Here is a 24536-nt window from a genome sequence, read left to right on the forward strand (position 1 = left end):
AGGAAATGTTTTTGTGAAGTTGTTTAGTTTTTATTTGCACAAACATATTCCTCATACAGAATATACAAACACATCTTTTTCTGCTTTACTCTTGTTTTTCTGCTGGTTTAGTTTTGTAACTGGCGTTCAGGTGAATGCTGGTAGCAGGACAAGGAAGGGGGACGAGTGGGGGTGAAACCAGCAACCCAGCAGGGTCATGTCACTGGGGAACTACTCCTTTTTCATGGGGTGGTGGTCTGCGGTAAATTCAAGTCCTCACAGATCGCTAAGCTTATTAGGCAGTACTTGGTAATTTTGCTATGGTAGCAGTTGTATATGAGATGGTTGAGGGGTGAGATAGTTTTTACTTTTTTTTTTTCTTTCTTTCTGTAGGAGAGTTTAGTACTTTCAGCATTGTCACTTATATCCTTCTCTGCTCCATCCACCCCTTAAATGTTGACAGCAGCCTCTGTTCGTTAACATTAGATCTCTTTTGACCTATGCTTGCTGCAGATAGACCTGCTCTCTTGAGATTGGTATTACTAATAAATTCACTGAGTATGCAACTCTTAGCTTTCTGTGCATATTTCTTCCCCATCACTTCATTATTTTTTTTAACAAGTCAAAAAGGATTATGATGATTTTTTACAAATTGAAAAATTTCTGTTTCTTTGGTAGGGCTCAGGTTTTGTGATGTAAAGCTCAGATAAGGAAGCTTGAAATGTTGCTCATAGACTAGTCTAGTAATCATCTCGAGTAAAGTGCTACTTTATTTGCCGTCAGCTTTTCATATAGGCAGTGCAATGAACTTAAAGGTGGGTTTTTCTATTCTATAATTATTACTCATGCTTGCCAAGAGGAGAAATGTTAATGGAAAACTGCTCAGGATTCCTGTGGAAAACTGTTAGGCAACACACTTAAGACATGAAACTTCAGGGATGTTTAACTTGTCATATATTATGCAGCAGATCCCTCCTTGCTTTCTAAAACCGTACGGTGAGCTGTGGAGTGTATGCCATTCATCTTTGGGGTTCATTCCACATTCTCCCACAATAGGTCACTCTTGTGGGGTACCTTTCACGCAGATTGCATGTGAAGTTTGTGTTCTCTCTTTTCCTGTTGTGGGTTGGCTCCACAGAATCTCACCGTATCTGTGTCTGTGCTCTTGGCCTGTATGAAGTAGTTGTGGCTGGAAGTTGGGAGTGTGAAATTGCCTATGTACAAACCAGCAGCTTGGCTTGGATAGCAAAAGGTGATTCTGAGCACGTTCACTTCCTTCCTGCTGCCCTTTCACTGTGGTCCTTTCTTCTCGTGCTTGAAAGTTATTTCCACCAGTATAAATTATCTTGTTTCTCAAACAGACATATATCTTTTTTTTTCTTTTTTTTCTCTCAGGACAAGCACTTTAGACTTAAACACTGTTGATAACGTTATTTGGACCTCTAATCTGTATTCTTTCTCATGGTCAGGGTTTGCAAGTAACTGAAGTCTGTTGTCCATAGCAGTCTATGTGTAGAAACTGAAGTGAAGCAAGTAAAAAGAAGGGGTTTAAAGGCATGGATTCAGACAGAGGAAGACAGTGCTGGTGTGCATGTCTTTTTGTTAGGTTTAGAAAGATGTTGTCGATTAAGGAGGAGATTTGTGGAATGCTAGGATGAACGTGATACCAAAGTTGGGATTTCTTTTCTTAATTAGGAAGGCCTTGCATTATTTTTACAGGATTCATCTTGGTTTTATGTCTTAATATAATGCAAATATTCTAACTAAAATTGGAAGCTCTTTAGGGGCTTTTTCAGATTGCTTGTCATCTTTGGGAAGAAAGGAGCCCTGAAATGCCTACCTGATATTATGGGAGTATCTTTGCTGCCCAGAGAGGATCTTTTCTAAGTGGATTAGAAATTACCTTAGAAATTACTGTCTTGGTTTCTACTTTTGGACACCATACCATCTAAGCAGGAGTGGTCTGTGGGTTGGCCCTTTTTTGGGTTCTGATCTTCTGTTTGGTGAGGTGCCATGAAAGCAAGATGGAAGTACTTTTGGAAACATTCTTTCCCTTTTAGTAAAGGTGGTGTTTTACATAACCTATATGATAGCGAATTTTCTCTGGATTTTTTCATCTACTAGTCAAAGTTTGTTGTTCGTCCCTTTTGATGCTGGCTTTTGTGCTGTCTTTTCTATTTTGGGGAACTGACTGTCATATTTTTGGCTCTGACGTGCCACATATTTGGATTTCCTAGAAAATGATAATCCTCTCTGCTCTGGGATACTGTATTCAGGTTTATACGAGGAAACACAAGTATAGCTACGGTTAATGCTCATTGCTTCATCTGCTGATTTGCTGTGTAAAGTTGTAAATGGTGGTAGCAAGGCAGGAGTAGTGCTTTTTGATAGTGACTTGCAAAACATGGGTTTTATGGCAAGATAGTAGGTGGAAGGGTAAAACTCTAAAGCAAAAAGCTGGACACCATCCAGTTCTTATACAGACTCCCAACACCAAGTAGTATTTACATCAAGCTTCATTAAATGTGGTGGTAAGTTGTCTCCATAATGTCGTAAATGTGCTGCTTAAGTGGATGTTGTGTAGCGGAGGATGTCTTTCAAGCAACAGCTTTGTTTCTTTTTGTTTCAGATTAAGGGAAGTTTCAGAGAAGCTGAACAAATATAATTTAAACAGGTAAGGCATATCACATGCTGCTGTAAATCATTTAGGAAAGTACAATTTCTCTAACAGCAACAAGAAGCAAAAGATTGTACTGTAGGTAATAGCCTTAGAAAGGCTCAATAGTACAAATACTGAAGTTCAGAAATGCTTCAGATAAGACAGTTCTTATATTAGGAAGAAAATGTTAGGTTTTCAGTATATAAAGATAAAACGTATTATTAAATACCCTCCTTATGAAATGACTCCTTAAATTGAAGTATAACCCCTATCGTTTATTGCAGACCAAATCAGATGAAAACTTTATCACCTTTTAAGGTTTTGTTCTGCATTTTCTGTGCTTAATGACCAAAAATACATCATGGTTGCTTCAACTAATGCACATGTTTAGTCATTCTTGAATGTTTTTATATTGGTAACTGTCACTGCACATTGTTCCTTCCATATGTCACTTGGTTTTTATTTTTTTCAGACTTTAATAAAAGTTTAAAAATGTTATACATACTCACTTTTTGTTTTCAGCCACCCCCCTTTGAATGTATTGGAACAGGCCACTATTAAACAGTGTGTGGTGGGACCAAATCATGCTGCATTTCTTCTTGAGGTAAATTACTTAAATCTACTCAGATAACGAACTTGAAACAATACAGTTAAAACTAATTCTTCTAACATCAAATTGATCAACATTCTTCAGTAACTGAAGACCTGGTTTTGTTTGTATTTTTTTTCTGTAACTTGCCTTACATTTCAGTTTTGGACACTTCGTTTTCTTGTTTTAAATATAGGATGGTAGAGTCTGCAGGATTGGTTTTTCAGTTCAGCCAGACAGATTGGAATTGGGTAAACCTGATAATAATGATGGGTAAGAAACACTTTTCTTCATATTAAATCATTCTTTTGAACTGGATAAGCAGCTTGGCTGCTTTTTTGGTTTTGTTTTTGCTTTTGCTTGTGTTGGAATGAGTACTTTGAGTAGATACATAATGGTTATAGTGATGCAGCCAAACAGTCTAGCTTGATAAACTGGTGTAGGAATAAATAGTAGATGTGATTATAAAAGAAGTGAGACAGTATCTCTTTAACTTCAAGAAACAAACCCCACCAAAAATAATGTTTATGAAAGGAACTTTGTTAAATTGTTAAGCCTCATGTAGAATCCACTCTGAAAGTGGTCCTGTCTGGAGAGGCTTACTTTCTGGACCTGTTGTCTTCAACCCAGGTAAGTCCCCCTTAGTAGGACTATTTAATGGTTCATATTTGAATGTAAACTACTTCTTAATATTGAAGTAGCATACTCAGACTCAGGTTTATGGATAGAACACCTGGTGACTACAATTTGTACACATACGCTAACTGAAAATGTAGTGCAGTGGCTAACTCAAATCACTAATTAGCCTAATATGTATTTGCAACTGTGCTATTATGGATTGCCAATGTACATAAGATCTGTTAGGCATGCTTTCCACTTTCTTTTCCCAGTGTACCTATTAATATACAGTTAGATTAGTTTGGAATATTCCCCAAGGGTGTTGCTTAAGCTGGTATGTTACCAGACTAAGTCCCTGAGAATTTAGACCTGGGATTCCAGGTTTTGTTCTTAACCCATTTGGGATTGTTTTGTGACTGATTTACCATCTTTTACTTACAGTTCAAAGTTGAGCAGTGGCTCAGGGGCAGGAAGGACATCCAGGCCAGGCAGGACTAGTGACTCCCCATGGTTTCTGTCTGGTTCTGAAACTCTGGGCAGACTGGCAGGCAACACCCTTGGGTAAGTTTTGATAGGATTGAGGCTGCAATCTGTTTGTTCCATATTTGAGTATATGTGTATACACATATATAAATTGTATGCAGTATGTATAAGGGAATGTGTAATTACAGCAGTTGTGTAGGTAGGGTATAATAAAAAAACTTTATTGACTTGGTTAAAATAACAGATATGCAAGTGACCCTTCAGTACCTAGGATACAGAGCGTTCTTCATGTATGTGTGAAGAATAACTTGGTTTTGGCTGTGTTGTCTTGAACGTTTTTTAGTTCCTTGATTTTGAAAAGCAGTTTTTTAGAGGGACACTATCAATTTAAGCCCTCATAGGATAGCAGCATAAAGTGAGTGCATTTTTGGAGGAAGAATCTTCATTATCTATGTTTACAGACCTTTGTGTGCTCAGTTTTATTGTGCCTTTCTATCCCTTGCCCCAAGTAATGGGTTGTGCTTTGTTAGTTGTAGTCTTATACATAGTCTTGATATAGGAAGGGAACATTTGGAAAAGGTTGTCGCTCAGAACCGTTAAAATTCTACTATATACTAAGTGTACTGTACAGATTCAATTTTTTTATCATTAGCTTTAAAATTGATGGTGTCCCTTTATATAGCAATGTAAATTAATCTTCATTACATAATCGCAGTGAAATCTTCGTTACATGCTTTTGTAAGACATGTTGAACAATGCTGCTTCCTAAGGTTACTAACCGTAGTAAGGAGAATTGCATTTACGAACTGTAGTTTCTGCATGTGAATTATTTTTTCCATGAAATGTGTTGTTTATGTTACCAAATAAGCTAATTTAATCTGGGGCTTAGTTGCATGAAAGAGAACTCACTCCCTTACCCCCCTGCCCCCCCAAACTTTTTGTGACGCCTTTGTGCATCTAAACCTAAAATCCATGTGTTAAACTTCAAAAGCAAACTGGTAGTGTCATGTTTAAAAACTTACTGTGGCAAGTATAAGACTTGTTTTTCCTTGTTATTTTTACCTGAGCGTAACTGGTTAAAATTGTTTGAAGCTATGTGCTTAGGAGACCAACCCTGAAGAGTTCCTAATTTCTTCCCTTGCATGGTTCAGAACTAGGTAGTTGAAAGTCACTGAACTAGTAGAGTGGCAGTATACACTATAACTGCTCTATTAAATGATGGGAATACTTATCTTAATAAACTGAGTCTAAAAACATTCAAACTGTGGTGCCCTTAGAATATAGATCACTGGATATAGAAAATTGCTAGCATGCTAGCGGGCAGTGGAGAGATGTGGAAAACTAGTCGGTGAGCAGAAATGAGCAGGAAGATTTCCAGTCTATATCAGTATTTATTCTAGGTTTAGACAGCTTTAATAGAAATAGCAGTGTATTTACGATTTTTTTTCTCCATAAGAGGACCAAGTTAGGACACACTTGGAATATTTGAATTATTATATGAATATAAATGGTTTTAACTGTTAGATGTCTTAAGTCTGTCATTGATAGTTTGTAACTTAAAGCAGAAAATGCATTTATAATAAGTATTAAAATCTAATATGTAACCTTTTCTTTAAACCCACATCTTCCCGGCTGAGAGTTGAATTGAGAATTTTTGTGTAGGAAGAGTTTGGCTTCCCCTCAGCCCCCTTTTGTTCCCTTCAGCCCCCGTCCCACCTTTAGAAACAGATTAACTGGCTCATTTTATTTAGAATGTCACATTCTTCTTTGGTTTGAGTTTGTTTTGCTTTGTTTTGTGGTTTGTTTGTTTGGTGGTTTTTTTTTTCCATTTTCAGTAGTATCGTTTTTGTGAGCTCTTTTTCTAACTCATGAGACAAAGACGTTTGCTAAAACCTTCATTGCATTGCTTTTTGTCTTGTCATTGTCTTTGTGGTCACTGTCTAGAATACGGAAAATGTAGATATGTCTGTGACAGGGCCTCATCTTAGGCAGATACTTGAATTATTCTGTGATTGCATGGTCTTGTCAGGAGGAAAAAAAAAAAAAGCAACAAAAAAAGAGAAGGATGTTAATAATCAACTTAAGCCATAAAATGTACGACAAGTATTCTTACTTAATCAGCTTTTATAGCTACAGATGGTATACTTTAATGTGAATTTATTAGATACTGTTTCAGGGAAAACATCTTTTTTTTTTCTTGTCTTATTTTGAATGTTTTTCTTGAAAGGAGATTGAAGATTGGGGTGGTTGAGAGAAGGAAAGTTCTGCTGATACTATTATTAAATAGCAATAATACCATATCCAATATCCTTTCAGGTAGATTTGTATAACAAATTTTAGTTAACCTTGAAGAACAAACTACAGTCTTTTAGCCTTTCGTGACAAGGAGAGTATCTAGTCTTAGGTCCAGAACAGATTCAGCTGATGCAGTTTTATGGTTTTAAGATGAGTGGAAAGCTGTAATGATAGTGAGTAGTCTATTTCTACAAATCACTGCCTTTTTACTCCCTTGTTTTGGTACTGACTCATAGAAATGGAAAAGCTGTTCAGTCAGTTCAGGCATATTTTTGCAATGTATACAGTTGATGTTGATTTCTCCTATAAGAATAGATCCAGAGTAGAGTCATCTCTCTAAAACCATCCGTAAGGATCAGAGAACTATCTAGTGTAAGATTTGTTTTGCACTAAAGATTACGTGATTTTTCCAGTGTAATCTTAAGCAATTTCTTAATGTAAATCAAGTCTCAGAAATTTTAGAAGACCCATCTGAGTATAGTGACCTTCTGTCAAACAGAGTCCACGGACTGTGAAGCTGCTGCATGTGTGCTTTTATGGTAGGAAGTTAATGGCTGAGTGTTAGATGTTACGTGGCTGATACTGTTGCTTTTAGAAACTCTGGGAATTGGTGCGTGCAGGTATTTATGTATGTATACATCCATACAACTACATGAGTAGGAAAGAGTGCAACTTCCAGTTGGAGTACTGTTTTATATTTCTTCTTCGTAATTCAGAACTTTACCAATTGCCTGGTGCTCTTGTTCTTACTAGTTTTGAAAGTACTTTCATAGTGTTTGTCTATGAGGTCAATTTGCAGTATTTTTCAGAGACTCTCTACAAGTTATTAATAAAACTAAAGAATTACTTCTTGAAGTAGTCCCCAAAGTATGCTGTTATATACAAAAAAATTATAATCTAAATCTTCTAGAAGTCGCTGGAGTTCAGGGGTTGGTGGAAGTGGAGGAGGATCTTCTGGTAGATCATCTGCTGGAGCCCGAGATTCTCGAAGGCAGACCAGAGTTATACGCACAGGACGTGATAGAGGATCTGGACTGCTGGGGAGTCAACCACAGCCAGTGATTCCAGCATCAGTCATTCCAGAGGAACTCATTTCACAGGTATGTGAGCTAGAAACACCTTGTTGCCGAAAACTTGGAGAGCTCCTCATGTGAACAGGAATGTGTTGTAATAGTAGTGCATTATCTCCAAGGAGTAATGGCATATAATTGAAGAGATTTACTTTCTCTAGATGAATTGCTTTTAATCTTAAATGCGTAGTGTGAGTGGTAGACTTTTTTTGCATTCTAGAATTTTCATTTCACAAACTTCCATGAAGACAAGGTATGTATTTAATCTAGATGAGGAATGTCATACATTGTTCATTTGCAGATGGAAGATGTCGTGAGAAAATCAAACATTTGAGAATTGTATCAAGCACGTAGCTAATATAGTCCTTCAAGAAACTTAACTTTAAGGCAGGGGCAGGTTGACTCCTTTTTTCTTGTTTGATAAAAGGAATGATCAATTTTAGATTTAAATGAAAGACATTAAACATATTTAATCTCTTTGACATACTAATAATTTTTCTTTGTGGACACCTCTGCTTAATTTTTTATAAATGTAACTGATGAATGTTGGGTATAAATTGCTCTGCTTTTACCTCTTAATGCACTAAAGCCTGAATAAGGTAATGGACTTCACATTGTGTGATTAATTGGAGTTTGTTACAACAATGTTTTTCTTCATGTTTAAAGAACATAGTGCATTCAAAGTATGTGACTAGTTAATGCATTTTAATTCTTAGTTCAGAACAAGTTGCTGTTCTGCATTTGGAATACAGTTGTTAGTTGCTAGGCCAAAGATAATCTGCTTGCATGCTTTAAATGGCCTATAGCACGACTGGCACAAAACAGGAGCTAGCGGGCGAGGTATCTACAGAGCCATCAGTGACAGGCTGGCTTCTAGTTCCTTTTTGAATTCAAAACCCAGTAAAAGCTGGGAACTTCTGCCTTCACAGAGGCAAGATACTGGAGGTGTTGGTAACTGTGAAGGGAGCCCTGCTTTCCGGAGGTGGTTTGGGTAGATGACCTCCAGCGGCCTCTTTCAGCTGTGGGGTGGTGGGTTTTTTTGACTTATTGTTCACCTCCAGGTTTGTTTGAGAGTTTTACTGACATCCTTGATACCTTATGTGAAGTAGAAAACCAGACTAATATCCCTTGGTCCAGACAGTTCCATTCTGTAATGTAATATATATGGTTTGTTGGTGAAGTCGTAACTTTGCTTCCCTTGCTGTGATTTTTTGCTTCCTTTTTTTTTTTTTTGAAAATAGCATACTTTGTCTACCTTTAAAACAGAATATGTCTAAAACATTTTTGGGGTAACTCTAAAGCAGACCAATGGGAAAGATCTTCACAGCTGGTCTATATAACATAGATTCTGCTGTGTCTCGAAAATCTGTAAACTTCTGGCATAGAATGTTATGACAAAAAGTTTACTTTTGTGTGCTGTTAAAATGTCCCTTTCTTTTTTTTTTTTTTTTTTTTTTTTTTTTTTTTTTGCTTGTCAACAGACCATTTTATTTGGTGCCTCATTCTCATTGTGTTACAGAAACATTCAGTACTGGTTTCTTACCTTCTTCACACAGTTTGTGATCTTCCAGAACTCTGTCATCTTCTCTGGCATTTAGTAGAGGGTAGTCTGTCTGCAAAAACAAAATGCCCTGAGTCCTAGGGTTGGTGGAATAGACCAGAATGCTTCTGTTTTTTTGTAAATTCATTGCATCTGTTTAACGTTTGGAAGGTTTTTTTTACTTTTGCACTTTGCTAATAAAAATCTAAATGTTGCAGAAACTGCTGAAGCCTTTAGAAACAGAATGATGAGGAAAACCAGAAGTAGTAAGGTGGTTACATATTGAAGGGCAGTGGAAAGAGAAACCGGTGTCAAAAAGACAGGGATTAAGGTGTAGTTTTGGAACAACAGTTGATTGCAAAGCTCTGTTGATGGTAGTAAGTTTAAACGCTTTTATAGAAACATACAGAACATTCTCAAAAACAGATTTTGCTTATCCTTTAAGTACAGCATTAAGCATTTTAAGAAGTAGGTTCTAAGGTAGACCATTAGGAAATATGTCACCAAGGTTGGGATTCAGTGGCCTAACTTGCGCTTGGATATCTAGTACAAGATACTGTGAAAAATCTATGTGAGCCTTTGTCTGTATGTACTGTGATTGACTTTTGGTTTTTATTAGACTACTTCTAGAATTAAGCATTCTTTTCTTAGGAATGGTGGTTGGTGAGCTGAGAATGACCAGTAATCTATTATACTCTGCTCTTACAGGCACAAGTTGTTTTACAAGGAAAGTCCAGAAGTATTATTATTCGGGAACTCCAGCGAACAAATCTTGACGTAAACCTTGCTGTAAATAATTTGTTGAGTCGTGATGATGAAGATGGAGATGATGGGGATGACACAGCAAGTGAATCATATCTTCCTGGAGGTTTGTATCCTGCAACTTTTGATAAGAAAATGCCAATGTGTTCTTATTTTTCTGTATTTAAGCACTGACAGCGTGCTACATGCTGTGCAAGGCATGCAGCGAAGACAGTTCTTGCTTATAGGAGCAAATTCTAAAGATGCACAAAACAAACGATGCACTGGGATGTCTTGAGAGATTAGGTTAGGCATTGAAGAATAACTGTTGACCCTGTTTGTGGGTGCCATGGAAGTTGGTTTTTTTTAGGATCCCAGGCTTTGTAACATCAGCATTACTTAACATCTGTACTTTGCTGCTTAACGAGATGCTGGGACTGCTGTGTGGCTTGCTCATAAAAGCTAATTCTAAAACCTCCTAGCAATTTGCATGTTTTTTACTACTAACATATATTCTTAAGGTACAGCAGTTTTTAGAGCAAAAATTATACAGCTTTTTTTTTTAATCAAAATGCCTCAAGTGAGGGCAAAACAGCTTACAGTTGTTACGGTTAGCTTGAGAGTTTATTCTTCATCTCAAGTTACCCTCATAAATGCTGTAGCGTTCTGGCTATACCAGTAAAATACTGTAATTGAAGTCCAGCTGTTTTTTAAATATTGTCTGTCCCATACAATTGCTTTTTATAAAAGACTTTTTCTTTTGCATTGGGTAAATAATTTAATCTTTTCTTGCTGAGTGAACATATTTGAAAACATAGCAGCCAAATCTAATGTTTGTGTTAGGTGCACTGCATGAAAAGAGCACATCTAAACTCTGACTACATTTTAACTTTTTGTTCTGTGTGTCAAAATGATGTTTTGGTATTTTTCTAATAAATGGGTTTTTTTCTGCTCATCTGGTTCACCAGGAAGGTTCATGGGCTTCCTCCATCTTTATCTTGTCAATCATGTGATTGGACAAAGGTGTTTTTTTTTTTGTTCTGCAGCAAAGGCTTTGTATTTCATTTTGTCTCTTCTAGTTTTAGTTGCATCTGTCAAGCTTCTTTATTTTGCTGTAGAATCAAGAATCCTCTGGTGAAAGGGGTGAAAAATCTTTAATTTGAGTCTTGATTTTAGTGATCAGCTTAATAGCATTAAACAGATGCACTGGAGGAAGAAAATTCTCCTCAATCTTTCCAGCTATTCAAAGCAGGAGTTCTTACTCTAAGTATATCCAAATGCATTCCTCCAGAACTGGCCTTTAGAAGATAAATCACCATTAGTAATCATTTACAGTAGAAGTTCCTTTTAACCATACTAACCAGCTTTCTATAGCATTAACTGTTCTCTTAATACCCCTTAAGATCATAGGGATCAGTTAATAGGGACTGTCTGACAACCTATGACTGGTAACTTTTATTTGAGGGTTCCTGTGCTACAGTCTGAGTCTTTTGTATGTGAGATAGGTTAAATTAGTATGCAGAGTTTCACTGTCCTCACTAGCTATCCAGAAAACAATTTTGTCCTTGGCTTAATTTTTAAAGCTTCTCCTCTGTTTAGATTAATCTTTCCTATAAGGGATTGCAACCTCCTGATATTAGTATTTTTTTCCCCTTTTTTCTTTTACCCTGCAGAGAAACTGGGCTAACTCTTCCCCAGTTCTTGTGGGAAAAGACATGAAAATGACAGTTGAAATAAAACTTGATATGTCTTAACCCCAGTCTTCAAAGATGTAATTCGCAATTTGTAGAACATGCTATGCCTTCTCTGACTGTCTTAAGTTATTTCAGTTCTATTGGCAAAAATAAGTTTGTTGTACAGAAATTAATTAATTTGATATCTGAATGTGATCAAAACAGTAGGAAAAGTCTAGCTGAACACTAATCAGTACTGTTATGACTCTACTATTGGTACATTTAACAAATTACCAGTCCTTGTTTGTGTCACTTAACCATGCAGGCTAGTTTTCATGAAAACCTGATGGCCAGAGAAACTTGCCTAGAGCTCCCTGGAAAAATACCAGCGTTCTGTCCTTGAGAACGGCATAGAACCTTTTTTTAAGTCTTTTGCTCTAGAAACTTTGCAGTCCTTGCTTTCAGTTGTCATCTTGCCTCTGGATGCTCTTTTGGAACTATAACATCAGAGTTCATAAATGAAAACTGTAGATAACTGATAAATGCCATATGTATTCAATTCTTAGTCAGATTTTTGTAAATGATTCTGAAAGATAAAGAACTACTTTTTTTTTTCTTTTTTTAAATTATGTCAAATTATGCTTTAAAGCTTTTTGATTTTCTTCCTTCCAAGCACAAAAAAAGCAAATGACAAGACTGCTTTTGCCTCAGGGCTTTTGAGGCTCTTGCATTTTGATTAAAAGCATATGCTAATTTTTACTTTCTCTATTCTGCATGTGTGGTGCTTTGTGACTTGTAAATTTAGGGGTTACTCCTCTAAGCCTTCAAAGACAGAGAAGCTTTTTTTAAAACACTAAGAGTAATTTACACTTGAATTTAAAAATAAAAATTAAAAAAAAAAGCTAAGATACTTTCCAACCACTGTGAAATTAATGAATTCTTATTTAATCTATAATTATTTCATCAATATATCAGTTGTGATAATTCTAGTTATTCCAATATTCTAAAGGTTATACATCTGATATTTTTTTTTAAGGTAACAAAAAACCTGTCTCAGTTCTTCCAGAATTCTTCAAAATGTCTTAAGTGAAGAGCAGAACTTTACTTTTCTGCACAGATTGCCTTCAATAAATGTCTCTTAGATATTTATTTTTGGATCCTTATGTACTTTGATTTTGACTTCTCTAATCTAGTCCTGTTTCTTTTGTTTTATGATGGAGGAATGTGGGTTCATTTGATACATAACAAGTACATAAGGAAAATAATTGAGGTAAAAACTACATAGAAGAAGATCATTTAGCATAGAAAAGACTTGAAGGTGTCTAGATTAACTTTGCAGCTCATATCAAGTTGTATTAGAGACTTCTGGGCTTTATGTTCTGTTAATCCGTCTGTAGAGGTTCTGTAGAAGTTAAAATATTTTGTTGTTTATATAGTTCAGATGTGTGCATGTTTGATCAGTAACTTCAGCATGATATAGTGGGTTCTCACTAGTGGGACTTGTGAAACAGGTTTGGCAACACACAGACTACTTTGGATTTTGGAACTGAGATGAGCTTGTTTAAAAATCCATTTTTTTTTTTTAAAGGAGAGAAGAGGGACAGGCTGGTGTTGCAGCAGTACTTACTGTATTGGCTTGCAGTGAGGGGAAATGCAAACTGGAGCGTAGCATAGGATCAGTTCAGTGGCTTGCCTTGGGGGAAAACAATTAGGTGTATGGTTTTTTTGTGGTTTTGTTGATGTGATTTGGCTTTCTTTTGGGTTTTTTTGGTTGTGTGTTGTTTTTTTTTTAAGATGAACTTCAAGTTGAGTAATGTTTTTAATAAATATAATGAAATGAGTTCTGGAGTTTTGTTTGAGTCTGGTTTCCTAGGAAACCCAAATACATGTTTCTCTCCCTTCACTGTCACAGTTTTGCCAATTTAATCCAAACTTGAAAGAGGAGGAGATACTGAAGACATTGAATTATTGAATATTTCATAAAAATACGCAGCTGAGAAGAGGGGAGAGAACTTATGATTGCCTCATTAAGGGAAAAGGTTTAATGTGAGCTCAAGTTGAGATCGGAATCGATCTAGGCAATGCCTTCAGTTGATGAATCCAGCAATAATGCTATGGAACTTGAATTGCTGCTTATGTGCATACTGAAACTTGGGGGTTTTATTGAGTTGTTTGTTTTTGTTTTTCCTCTGCCCTGGGTGTCCTTTTCCTTCCAATTTTCAATTGTTTTTACTAGTGAATCATAGGTACTTTCTTACCTAAATAGGTTGATCAGAATTATCATTCTAAATGTGAAGGGTGCGATCTGATTCTGGTCTAACACGGCACAAGAGATGAATCATAACATCCCATGGGATTTTTCTAAAGAGCAGGAAAATAGTCGTAGAGAATGTTTTTTCCCTTGGATTCTTAAACTGGATGTAGACTTGCAGTATCTGTGTTTTCACAGCACTAAAAAAATCCTAGTGATGTTTGAAGGGGAGTGGATTTGGCTCCTGTCCCTACTAGTTTTAGCACCTTTGTTTGCTGGTATAGAAAATGGAAGGAGGAGGATCTCTTACAGAAATATTGGAAGAAAAATAAAATCTAATTTGAAGCTGAAATAAAAGGGTAAGAAAAGGCTTCATTTCCTCACTTGTCTTAATGCACACTTAGCCAAAACCCATATAGTTTTGGTTCTTAAATCCGATGGCTTGAAGTTTTACTTTTCTTTTTGGAAACACAGCTAAACTCAAGATGCCTAACATGGTGGAAGGTATTGGGGTGTGTGTTTCACAAATTAGCGTGTATTTTCCGTCAAGAGGATTTCTCGCTTAGCTTACCTTTAAAAAAAAACAACCATATTGTCTGTTTTGAATGAGGCTGGAGAGTTCTTTCTGTACTGGCCAATCCTTTTCCTAAAAAGAGATCAAAGGTTTTTTGCAATTTTTGGCAGGATAGTGATCAAAAAAATGGGAACGAGTTGCTAGACTGTGGAGAGGTTGGAGCTTACCTAGGAATAGATGGTTGTGTTGGGGGTGGGAGAAGGGAAGAGGAGCAGCATGTGAATTTTTGGAGGTACAGCAGTTTCAGCTGTGTTTCCAGCTTTTAAAGTCTGGTACTTACAAGTTGACACTCTTAAGGTGAGGTGTACTGCTGCTTTATCATTGCAGAAAGCCAGTGGAAAGTCTATAAAGTAGCAGGCCGGATAAGGCCACTCTGAGGGAACTGAGGTGTTTTAGTAGGACAGAGCCTGTTTTCCAAATCTGAATTTTTTTACTAGGATTTCCATGCAGTCTGTCAAGGATGACTTCCTAAAACGTACTGCATGAACCACTGAGTCCCAAATGGTGTGCTTTTAGAAGCACCGACTGCATTTGAGTGGATTACTTGTTTAATGGAAAAAGTATTCATGTAGGTCTGTCTTGCTTTGAAATCCACAGCGCTAATTACAGCGGTATTTTTCTGGGGACAGCTGCTTGTGGTTGGTATGTGTTACATTTCCTGGAGATGGGAGTTTAGAAATTTAAGGATAAATATTCTCATGTACAGGGGATGTGAAAGTCTCTAACACTTTCAATATCAGTAAGTGGAACATTTAAGTGAATTAGTACTGGCTATAAGTGTGGACTTCTGGCTCCTTTTCAGTTTTTGGATACCCTCTCCTTAGTGTTCCCCTTCCTTTCATTCAAGACCCTGAGAAAAAGACCCATATTAATCAGTCCCTACTGTTAAGAATGCTTTTATTTAACTTCAGACCTTATTTCTAGCCACTGTTGTGTCTTATGCTTACGATGAGGTAGAGGCTGAGAACTGGATGTGTTGAAATTGTACGTGCTCCTTCTGTGTTTCCTGAAGGGACTCTGTGTATAGCCTCATGCTAGCTTCACAAGTGGTTTAAGTGGATGAGGTTGACCTGCTGCCAGAAGGAGCTATCCTGCCATGCCCTTGCATGGTGGTGAGGTTTGTGTGCCTGCATGAGTTAGCTGAAACCTAGTTTGGGGAGCCTGATTTTTTTTTAAGTCAGATTTGCTTGAAAGTCTGGGATGGGGCAGAACTGTGTCCTTTGCAGCAGAAGGGTCCGTTCAGCTTTGCTGCATGTAGTGAGGCACCACCTTTGGGGCTCTGTTTCACTATCCTGTGAGGTCAGTCTGAAGATTGCTTCCCACCTTACTTCTATACCCTCTGAAGTATTGTTTCAAGTCAGATGAATGCAGTAGTTGTAGATTTAGAAATCCTACCTTGCCCCAAGGAAGCACCTGCCACGGGGCTGAAGGAGGGAAGTAGGACTGTCCTTTCTATAGCAGCAAAATGGTAGTCAGGTTTAGTTGTCTTGGGAGTCCATATAGCTGGACTTCAATAAATTACATGAATTTTCAGTAGCCTCTTTTGTGTGTGGATAGTAGCTATGGTTTAGTAAATGGAAGGAAATTGTTTTATGCTTTAACGATGATCAGTACTTAGAGTAACTCAACTTCTTTTAACATAGAAGCTAGGGCAGTCACAGTATTTAAGTTCATATTTTTGTTTTTGGTTGGTTTTGTTTTTTAACTGCATGGTATTAAAAAATGGTGCTTTTTCCAGATAACTGTTGTTGTTCTTCATGTAGCTACCATTTAAAGCTTTGTACTGAGTGCTGCAAGCTACTAGCCTGTGAATTAAACAAGTGCGTCATTCCCTGAAAGAAATGTTCCATGGAGGAACGTATGGTCTTTGACATCAAAGACGTGGCCTGGTGAAGGCCAGCTTTCACCATCAATTCTGTCCTCCCTTAATTCTAGGTCATCTTTGGAGTTCTGCATTATGTGCATGAGTGTGAGTGCACATGTATGTATATGTCTCTATCTTATCCTAGCGCTTTGTTCTTTCAAGTGATAGGCTAAAGTTTGAATTTCTGGGTTACAGAAAAATGTGTTTTGGGCAAGTCTTGTTTGGGACATGTGGTTAGATAAGTGACAGAGGAGTTCTTGTAGGGAAACTGGTTTTGTTCACTAGTCCGCCAAGCTTGATTGTAAATGTGGTTGCATAGGAGGCACATGAGTTTGCACTGGTGAATCTGAAGAGCAGAAATTCAATTAATAGATAGGATTTTTTTTTTTTTTATATGTTTGTTTAGTTGATGGTCTCTCTAGCTGATGTTTTAAGTAGCTGATTATTCACTTAAGACCCTTGTCTCCTCTTATAGAGGATCTTATGTCTCTTCTGGATGCTGACATACATTCTGCTCACCCAAGTGTCATTATTGATGCTGATGCTATGTTTTCAGAAGATATTAGTTACTTTGGTTATCCATCCTTTCGGCGCTCATCACTTTCCAGGCTAGGCTCATCCAGAGGTAATTTTGCACCTTTTTTCTTTGTAATAAGTAGTTTGCTGTGGAAAAAGCTAGTGATAGTACACACTGGTGGTTTAGATTCTGATTTAAAGTGAAAGTAGACTGTGATATGTTGTCAAATATAGAGTAGACATATAGACTGTTACTCATTATCAAAATTATTAATGAATTCTGAATATTAGCAGGTAAGTTCTGCAAGAACCTTGGTAGTCATGTATTTTAAATCTAATTGTTGATCATTAGTGTTGGAAGGTGTTATAAAATTTTTGCATGTTATTTTAAACTGTAGTGTAAGTACCTACTAGTACATAGATTGCATTACAAATATTTAATTTGGCTCAAAAATGAGTAACAATTGATGACATGCAGCATTCTTAATATTTTCTTTTCTTCTTTTTTTTTTTTTTTTCTTTCTTTCTTTTGGGTTGCTCTTTGTTCACTGTTCTTCACGTTTCCTTACTTGTTCCATGACAGAAGTTACCTTTATGGAATGAGGAACTTTAGGTACTAAGGAGGGAGAAGAAATCTAAATTTTACTTTTTGGAAGCATTTTTATAGTTGGATAAGGAGAACTATTGGCAGCTGATAAAATAACTCCTTGAGCAGTGTTAATGCATTTTACTTTTTTTTTTTTTTTTTTTTTTAAAGCATATTACACTTAAAATATTTATAACAGACCATGCAGCAATTTCCTATCTTTTTGAAGCTGTTGCGCAAATGCCTAGAGTATTTCCAAACTGTTAATCCAACCTCTGCTGCGATTGTTTATTACAGTTTTGTTGCCTTTCAGGAACATGTTTTAGTATATTAATTGCTGAACGTGTAAGTTCCTGTTACAAAATTATTAGTGAGGGGTCAGTGTGATGTTTGCTAGAAAATAAGTACAGTACTTTATGAAACATATCTGTAAGACAAGCTGTCGTGTTTGGCTTATGTAAAAACTTTCCAATTTGTCTAATACAGCAAAAGACCCAAGACTTGGCGTAATTTGTTGAAACGATGATATAATAACATGGTCATCTCATACGTGTAATTCCAGTTGATTTTTGTGAGCATAAGTGAAGTGCTTAATAGGTTAAATGCATTATGTGCATGTACGGGTATTCAGCATCTGACATAACTCCTTCTAAATTCCTCCTTTTTTTTTCCTTTCCTAAGGTTATTCTATATAAGATGTTACTACGAATTTTCTAATCCTTATTTTCCATGCATAGTTGACTCTTGGAAAGTTAGTTTGATTACCTGATTTAAAAAATTTATCTGCATGAGCGAACTGCAGAGTACTGGCTTTAGACAGTTTGTAGGCCAATTGGAGGGGAAGCATTTTGGTAAGGAACATCTTCCTACAAGGATCCTTTGACTCTTGTGAAGTTTTCATTTGATCTACTCAAAACAGATACACTTTAATAAATCCAGTCCTATGGAATATTGCTTTAAACAAAAGGGGTTGGATTATCAAACATGTATACGAGAGCTTTTTTTGATGCTTGCTTTCTTTAACCTTTTCAAATTACTGGGGTTTTTTGGGAAAGTTGTTATGAAACTCTCTAATAAATACTCTTTTTTGGTTTGCATAAAGATAACAGACTATATAGACTTAGATTTTTTTGTTGTTGTCGTTACTACATTGATAATACTACAAAACTCTGCATATTGTACTATAAAACTTTAAATTGCAATGTTAAATGTATTTGGCCTCTTATGATGTAAGTGAAAATGCTTTATCTTTTTTTTTTAATAGTGCACAAAACTGTAAGACTTCTTTATTCCTAGCTTATTTTTATGTTTAGTAATTCTAAAGTACTTATGCTTGAAAGGGTTAATACATTGAATGTTGCATGTCAGGACTTTATTTTTAATCTGTATGAGTAGATTTAACTGCTGTTAGTTGCATCCTGAAGGGTCTTTACTAGAGAGTGGCTTACTTTTATCCCACTGGTGTGACCCAATTGCATACCAGTTCTCCTTCTTCCCTTAGAGAGAGACTCTGAGCTGTTGCGTGAACGTGAGTCCGTTTTACGTTTGCGTGAACGAAGGTGGCTTGATGGAGCCTCATTTGATAATGAAAGAGGCTCTACCAGTAAGGAAGGGGAACCAAACCTGGACAAGAAGAATACACCTGTTCAAAGTCCTGTTTCATTAGGAGAAGACTTGCAGTGGTGGCCAGATAAGGTATTGAAATTTTTTTACTATTTTAGTTGCATGCTGTGCAATAATCTGTTTATTTTTTCCAAAGAAATATTCTGTGTTTCCTTTTTGAATATCACATACCAGTTTATGTGAGGTAATGTAATAAAGCATATTCTTTATTCTAGCACTTAGGAAAATTATAACTAACTAGTTACACCCTTATAGCTGCGCTTCTGTTATTACTGTTTTAATTTTCTTCTCCAAGTGTTTTGAAGGAACTGCTGTAGATCATAAGCTTTGGATTTTTTCTTCTTTCATCTTTTTTTTTTACTTAGGTGATCAAAGCATTTAATAGGCAATAGGAAACTCATGAAACAATTTAAGCTATCCTTCATCAAGGAAACCTTTTTTTGATTAACATTATTATTTCCAGAGATACCTTCAGTTTGAGTGGATCGGGCTTTTAAGCAACAACGTTGAAAGTTGACATTTATTTGCAGTTGAGTTTTGAGTTGACCAATAACTTAAATGAGTATTGGTTGCTCCTTCAGAATTCCTTTAGCTTTGATTCGCTGGTTTTCTTTATAACCCTCATTCCATTTCCAAGGCAAGAAGTAATTCCCACATGAGGTATAAGAATAATAGGAACACCAGCTATATGTTGCTAACTGTGTATCTGTAGTCATTTGCTTTATGAATTACCTAGATGCTTGGGGAAATAACTTGAAAAAACAAACCAAACCAAACCCAAACCAGTCAAACAAACCAAAAAACTTCCCAGGAATAGAAGTGATAATCTATGTTTATTAGACCAAATTTTATGGACTTGAGGTGTCTTTCTAGTGTTCCCGTTCTGTGTGTCCACAATATCTGTGAGGTTCCTATTTTGATGTGTCATGCTTTCTTTTTCTATGTCTCTGTTTTTTCCTTTCGGACTAGATCTAGATAGTGAGCTTGAAGAGGGAGGTGAATTTAGAGGCTTACTCCTTATTTCTTATTTCACCTTTAGCTGCTGTCATCTTCATTTGGACAATCAAACTGAGAAATAAAGATACCTAAAAAGAATGTTTGTCTAATAGTTGCTCTCCCAACCAGACCTTTTATGTCTAAAGTGTGATTTTATTTTTTTCAGCCAGTAATATCAAACTTCTGTGTCAGGGAAAATTGGCAGCTTTTGTCCCCCTGGCTTTGTCATCATGATAGAATGAGAGAGTCATCTAGCTTGGGCAGAGAGATTTCAGGGGTTTTAGCATCAAAGAATAAATGTAGTTTACATTTAGAATAGTAACTTACCTCTTTTATTTCCACTGCTGTGTTTTGGTAACATTATTATGGCCATTATTACTCTTGTGTTTTTTGTTTTGTTCTGTTTTTTTACTACTTCAGGAATGTTTTTCCTATTAACCCCATTCTTCTCTCTGGTCCTGAAACTTAGTTACTAAATTTTTTTTTTTCCCCTGATGGGGTTTTTTCTTATTTGCAGACTCAGCAGATCCTGCCCTAGGACAATGATTGCAGTCTTTTATTTGGCATCTTTTATGGAATTAACTTTCTATAATATCTAATTGTCCAATTTAAATATACTGGACTTCTTCCAAGATACCTGTTTGCATATGCACTCATATAAACACTAGCTTCCAGTTAAATGAAGGTGTTTTACTGGAAAGGCCTTTCATCTTCATCCAAAAGTAGTTAAACTTCTCATCCTGTCCTTCAGCTGCACAATCATAAGAAATTGTTCTGCATCTTTCTTGCTATAGCCCCATTCTGAAGTTTTGTTGGTGGTATTTTCCAACAGAAATTCACGGTGAATCCTGAGGAAGATGATTTAGCTGAGAGGCCAGTTCAGATGTAGCTGAAAGAAAAGTCTCGTAATTTAGGGGACAGATAAATGTACTGGATGGTGGGCTTTTTTTAATGGTCAGAGAGGAGTTCGGTTTCCCATCAGATGGTTGAATTGCTTAAATACGGTGTATTGTAGTCTCAGAGGCAGGTGAAGATACTGATCTGGGAGATAACTACTACAGGGAAGACTAGCTATCACGTACCCATCTTTGAGATTTGTAGCTGTAGAAGACAGCATTTGATTTTATACTAGTTAAAGTTGTTTTTTCATTTTTTTTAAAAGCTGTACTCTCTCTTAAGTGGATGGGAACTCTTAGTTGTTACCAGTAATGAAGTTTAGAAAGAACTTGGTTGTCCTCTAGCTGCACTTGCTGAGGAGCAGCGAATGAACGGGCCTTACAAATGTTTCTCAGTGAACAGAAGTAAATGTTTTGTGAAATTTCAATACAAGGGAGGGCAGGAACTTGGAGGAGTGACATTGTAACTGTTGCATAGTTGCTGCAAGACTGATACACAACCAAATCTAAGGTGGGGGAAACAGGCCTGTGAGATCTGGGTGAGGCACAGGGTGAAGCAGTTGAGCAAAGCGGGCCTACCTAAGTTGTAGAAAGACGCCATATGAGTTTTGGTAAAATGTTAAAAAGGAAAAAAGGGCAGGGGCGGAATAACCCATAATTAGAAGCTTTTCCAGCGTATCACATCATAACGATGCATTAATGTGACGTGTAGCACCCTGACTTTTTTTTTTTAAACTTGATCTTGTTTGCAGTTATTTACCTTCAGAAGTGAAAGATAAGAATTGTTTAATTGATGAGGCAGTGGATTTGATAATTGATTTCTCAGGTAGTTGGAAGATATCTTCATGAGTATACTTAGGAATAGAATAATGGAATTAGGTTGCTTTTTTATTCATTTCAAAAAGCCAGAATTTTAGAGGGAAGCTTTTTTTTAAATGACAGAAGTCAAGAGATCTTCCCATCTTTAATTCTATGAGCAATGTTGTCTTAAAATATTGTAGAAGCTCTTAATAAACTGTCTCAGTTAATTGCCATGTATATGTTATTGCTAAACTTGAGGAAAAAAATACTTATTGCTTTCTTCCCTCACTCTGTCAGAAGCAATAATGCTTTTTTTGTGTGTGTGTTTGAGGGCATGCTGAGCTTGAGACAAGCAGGATATATCTTTATTTTCAAGGTCAACATACATGGGAACTCTGAAAAAAAACCAGTTACATGTTCCTTTTTTTGCATTTATATATTTATAATATTGCTGTCTTAGACTTCGTATTTCTGTATTTGTAGGATGGAACAAAGTTTATTTCTATTGGAGCTCTGTATTCTGAGCTCGTGGCTGTTAGCAGTAAAGGAGAACTCTTTCAATGGAAGTGGAATGAATCAGAGCCTTACAGAAATGCACAGGTACCGTACAACTTTAAATGCTTACCTTCAGAATGATTTATATGCTTTGAATATCTAAAATATTTTTTTGTTTCCAAAGAATCCTTCGTTACATCATCCACGAGCCATGTTCTTGGGATTAACCAATGAAAAGATAGTGCTCCTTTCCGCAAATAGCATTAGAGCAACTGTTGCCACTGAAAATAACAAGGTAGGAGATGTGTGCTGGTTGCTGAATTTGACAAAGCTGTCTTTTTCAGTTGCTTGCGGTATACTATACAGAAGTTGATTCTCCAGCTTCATCAGTAGTAGAAAGTACTTAATTCATTTGTTCATTTCACTTCCTTTTCTCTATACAGGTGTAAAAACAAAACAGAAACCCAGATGGTGTTTTGTAAAAATGCAAAAAGGTTAAAAAAACATCTGGCTGATTTACAGCTAAAACAGTGCCAAGATATCTGTTTTATCTGATTATCTGAAATATTTGACTTTTTGCTGTTACAGTGGAAACTGACACTGGTTTAAGAATAGAGAAGCTTGTTAATGTTCTATCTGTATTTGGTAGAAAAACTAAGGGCATTGAAGCTTTCAGTGCTGTAAAGTTAGTTGTATAAATATGCTTGTCTGCCAAGTTAGTGAACTTGAAACTGATTTGGTAAAGTATATCCACTTGTTGAAGTATTTTTGTGACACCTCTCTATTTTTTTTACCTTTTTTGTTTTTGTTGGGGACTGGAAATAGAGGGGGAAAAAAATCGTGAAAAGTTCTTTTCTGGGGAGAGAAAAGGTGGTAGGGGATAAAATCCCAAAGGGATTCATTGTTTGGTTTTTTGTTTTGTGTTTTTTTCCACACTTTCAGAACCAGTAAATATTACATTAAAGGTGCAACTAAGGTGCAACTTTACTTTTTCTTTTTTTCCCCTAACTTCTCTGTTCCATTCTTCCCTTCTCCCTTAGGTTGCTACGTGGGTAGATGAAACTTTAAGCTCTGTAGCTTCTAAATTAGAACACACTGCACAGACATACTCGGAGCTTCAGGGAGAACGAATTGTTTCTTTACATTGTTGTGCTCTTTATACGTGTGCTCAACTAGAGAACAACTTGTATTGGTGGTAAGTAAATACTGTGTTTATGTACAACAGTGTGGATCTACTGGATGTCTTCACGTTCTTGGCTCTGAGAAGCATTGCAAAACTGCTGAACTACAGCTGTTCCGAGTTCTGTAACTGCGCTTGAGCTTAGGTGCCCTTTTTGAATTACATTTATTCTTTTCTTTAATGCCTAGAGCTTTTGGATCCAATTATAACATCTTTAAGAGAATAAGGTTATTCTTTTAGGAGATGTGTATAAATGTTTTAGCATTCAGATATATCAGTACTATAGAGTATCAGAGAATAACCTTCTTTATGCCTTTCAGGCCTTTTTCAGCTTATAAATATGGAACAAACTTGCCCACATATGAGGTCCCCATTCTTCTGTCAGGCTCTGTTAGAATACTTGGTCTGTAAGTTTGTGGTCCAAATCTTAAAGGTGGGAGAAATAACATCAGATGCTTCCTCTGGAGCTTGTTGTTAAAATATGACACTTTTAAACATTGTAAAATATGAAATGTTAGTTAAAATATTTTAACTAACTATTTGATAATTAAGAAGCCTGTGTTTAAAAAAAAAAACAAAAAACCAAAAAAAACCCAACAAAAAACCCAAACACCTAAACCCTCAAAAATAACACTCCCAAATGAGCTCTGAAATGAATTTCTAATTGGAGTGTTTTCATTGAATATTACTAATGCATTGTCAGGGTGCATTTTTTTTTGCCAGTGTGTCAGGAGTCGTTGCATTACATATCATGCCCAAAGCTCAAATAGCTTTTAGGCATGGATGAGTTAAATGCTTGATGATGAGTTGGAAATCAGAGCATTGAAAATTAATTCTATGAAAACAGCTTTCCCATTAAATTCTAATAACTCTCTGGAAAATATTTAAGTAGAATCGTAGCTAGGCTTGTAAATTCAAACACAGCTGTATTTTATTCTAACTTCTAGTCCCAAATCTCAAAATTACAGCTCTCTGGTTCTTGGCCTTTTCGTTATGTCACGGCTGATATACCTCACTTAGAGTAATTACTCTTAGTATAGAAACTAATAAGCCATAACATTGGAGATACCTGGCTATTAGAACCTGCCATCCTTACTGTTTTTAGAA

General features: G+C 36.3%; 1 protein-coding gene across 1 annotated transcript in view; it reads left to right on the forward strand.

Annotated features, from left to right (window-relative positions):
- UBR5 (ubiquitin protein ligase E3 component n-recognin 5) overlaps nucleotides 1-24536 on the forward strand; it is a 95234-nt gene that overhangs the window by 15729 nt on the left and 54969 nt on the right. The window contains exons 2-12 of the mRNA XM_068395692.1: nucleotides 2609-2653; nucleotides 3161-3242; nucleotides 3424-3500; nucleotides 4287-4406; nucleotides 7534-7723; nucleotides 9942-10101; nucleotides 16812-16961; nucleotides 18922-19133; nucleotides 22238-22354; nucleotides 22434-22544; nucleotides 23290-23444. Of these exons, the coding sequence (XP_068251793.1) occupies nucleotides 2609-2653; nucleotides 3161-3242; nucleotides 3424-3500; nucleotides 4287-4406; nucleotides 7534-7723; nucleotides 9942-10101; nucleotides 16812-16961; nucleotides 18922-19133; nucleotides 22238-22354; nucleotides 22434-22544; nucleotides 23290-23444 (1419 nt within the window). The remainder of the gene's footprint in view (nucleotides 1-2608; nucleotides 2654-3160; nucleotides 3243-3423; nucleotides 3501-4286; nucleotides 4407-7533; nucleotides 7724-9941; nucleotides 10102-16811; nucleotides 16962-18921; nucleotides 19134-22237; nucleotides 22355-22433; nucleotides 22545-23289; nucleotides 23445-24536) is intronic.

The sequence above is a fragment of the Nyctibius grandis genome, chromosome 3 (genome assembly GCF_013368605.1).
Source record: "Nyctibius grandis isolate bNycGra1 chromosome 3, bNycGra1.pri, whole genome shotgun sequence".
Classification (NCBI taxonomy): Eukaryota; Metazoa; Chordata; class Aves; order Nyctibiiformes; family Nyctibiidae; genus Nyctibius; species Nyctibius grandis.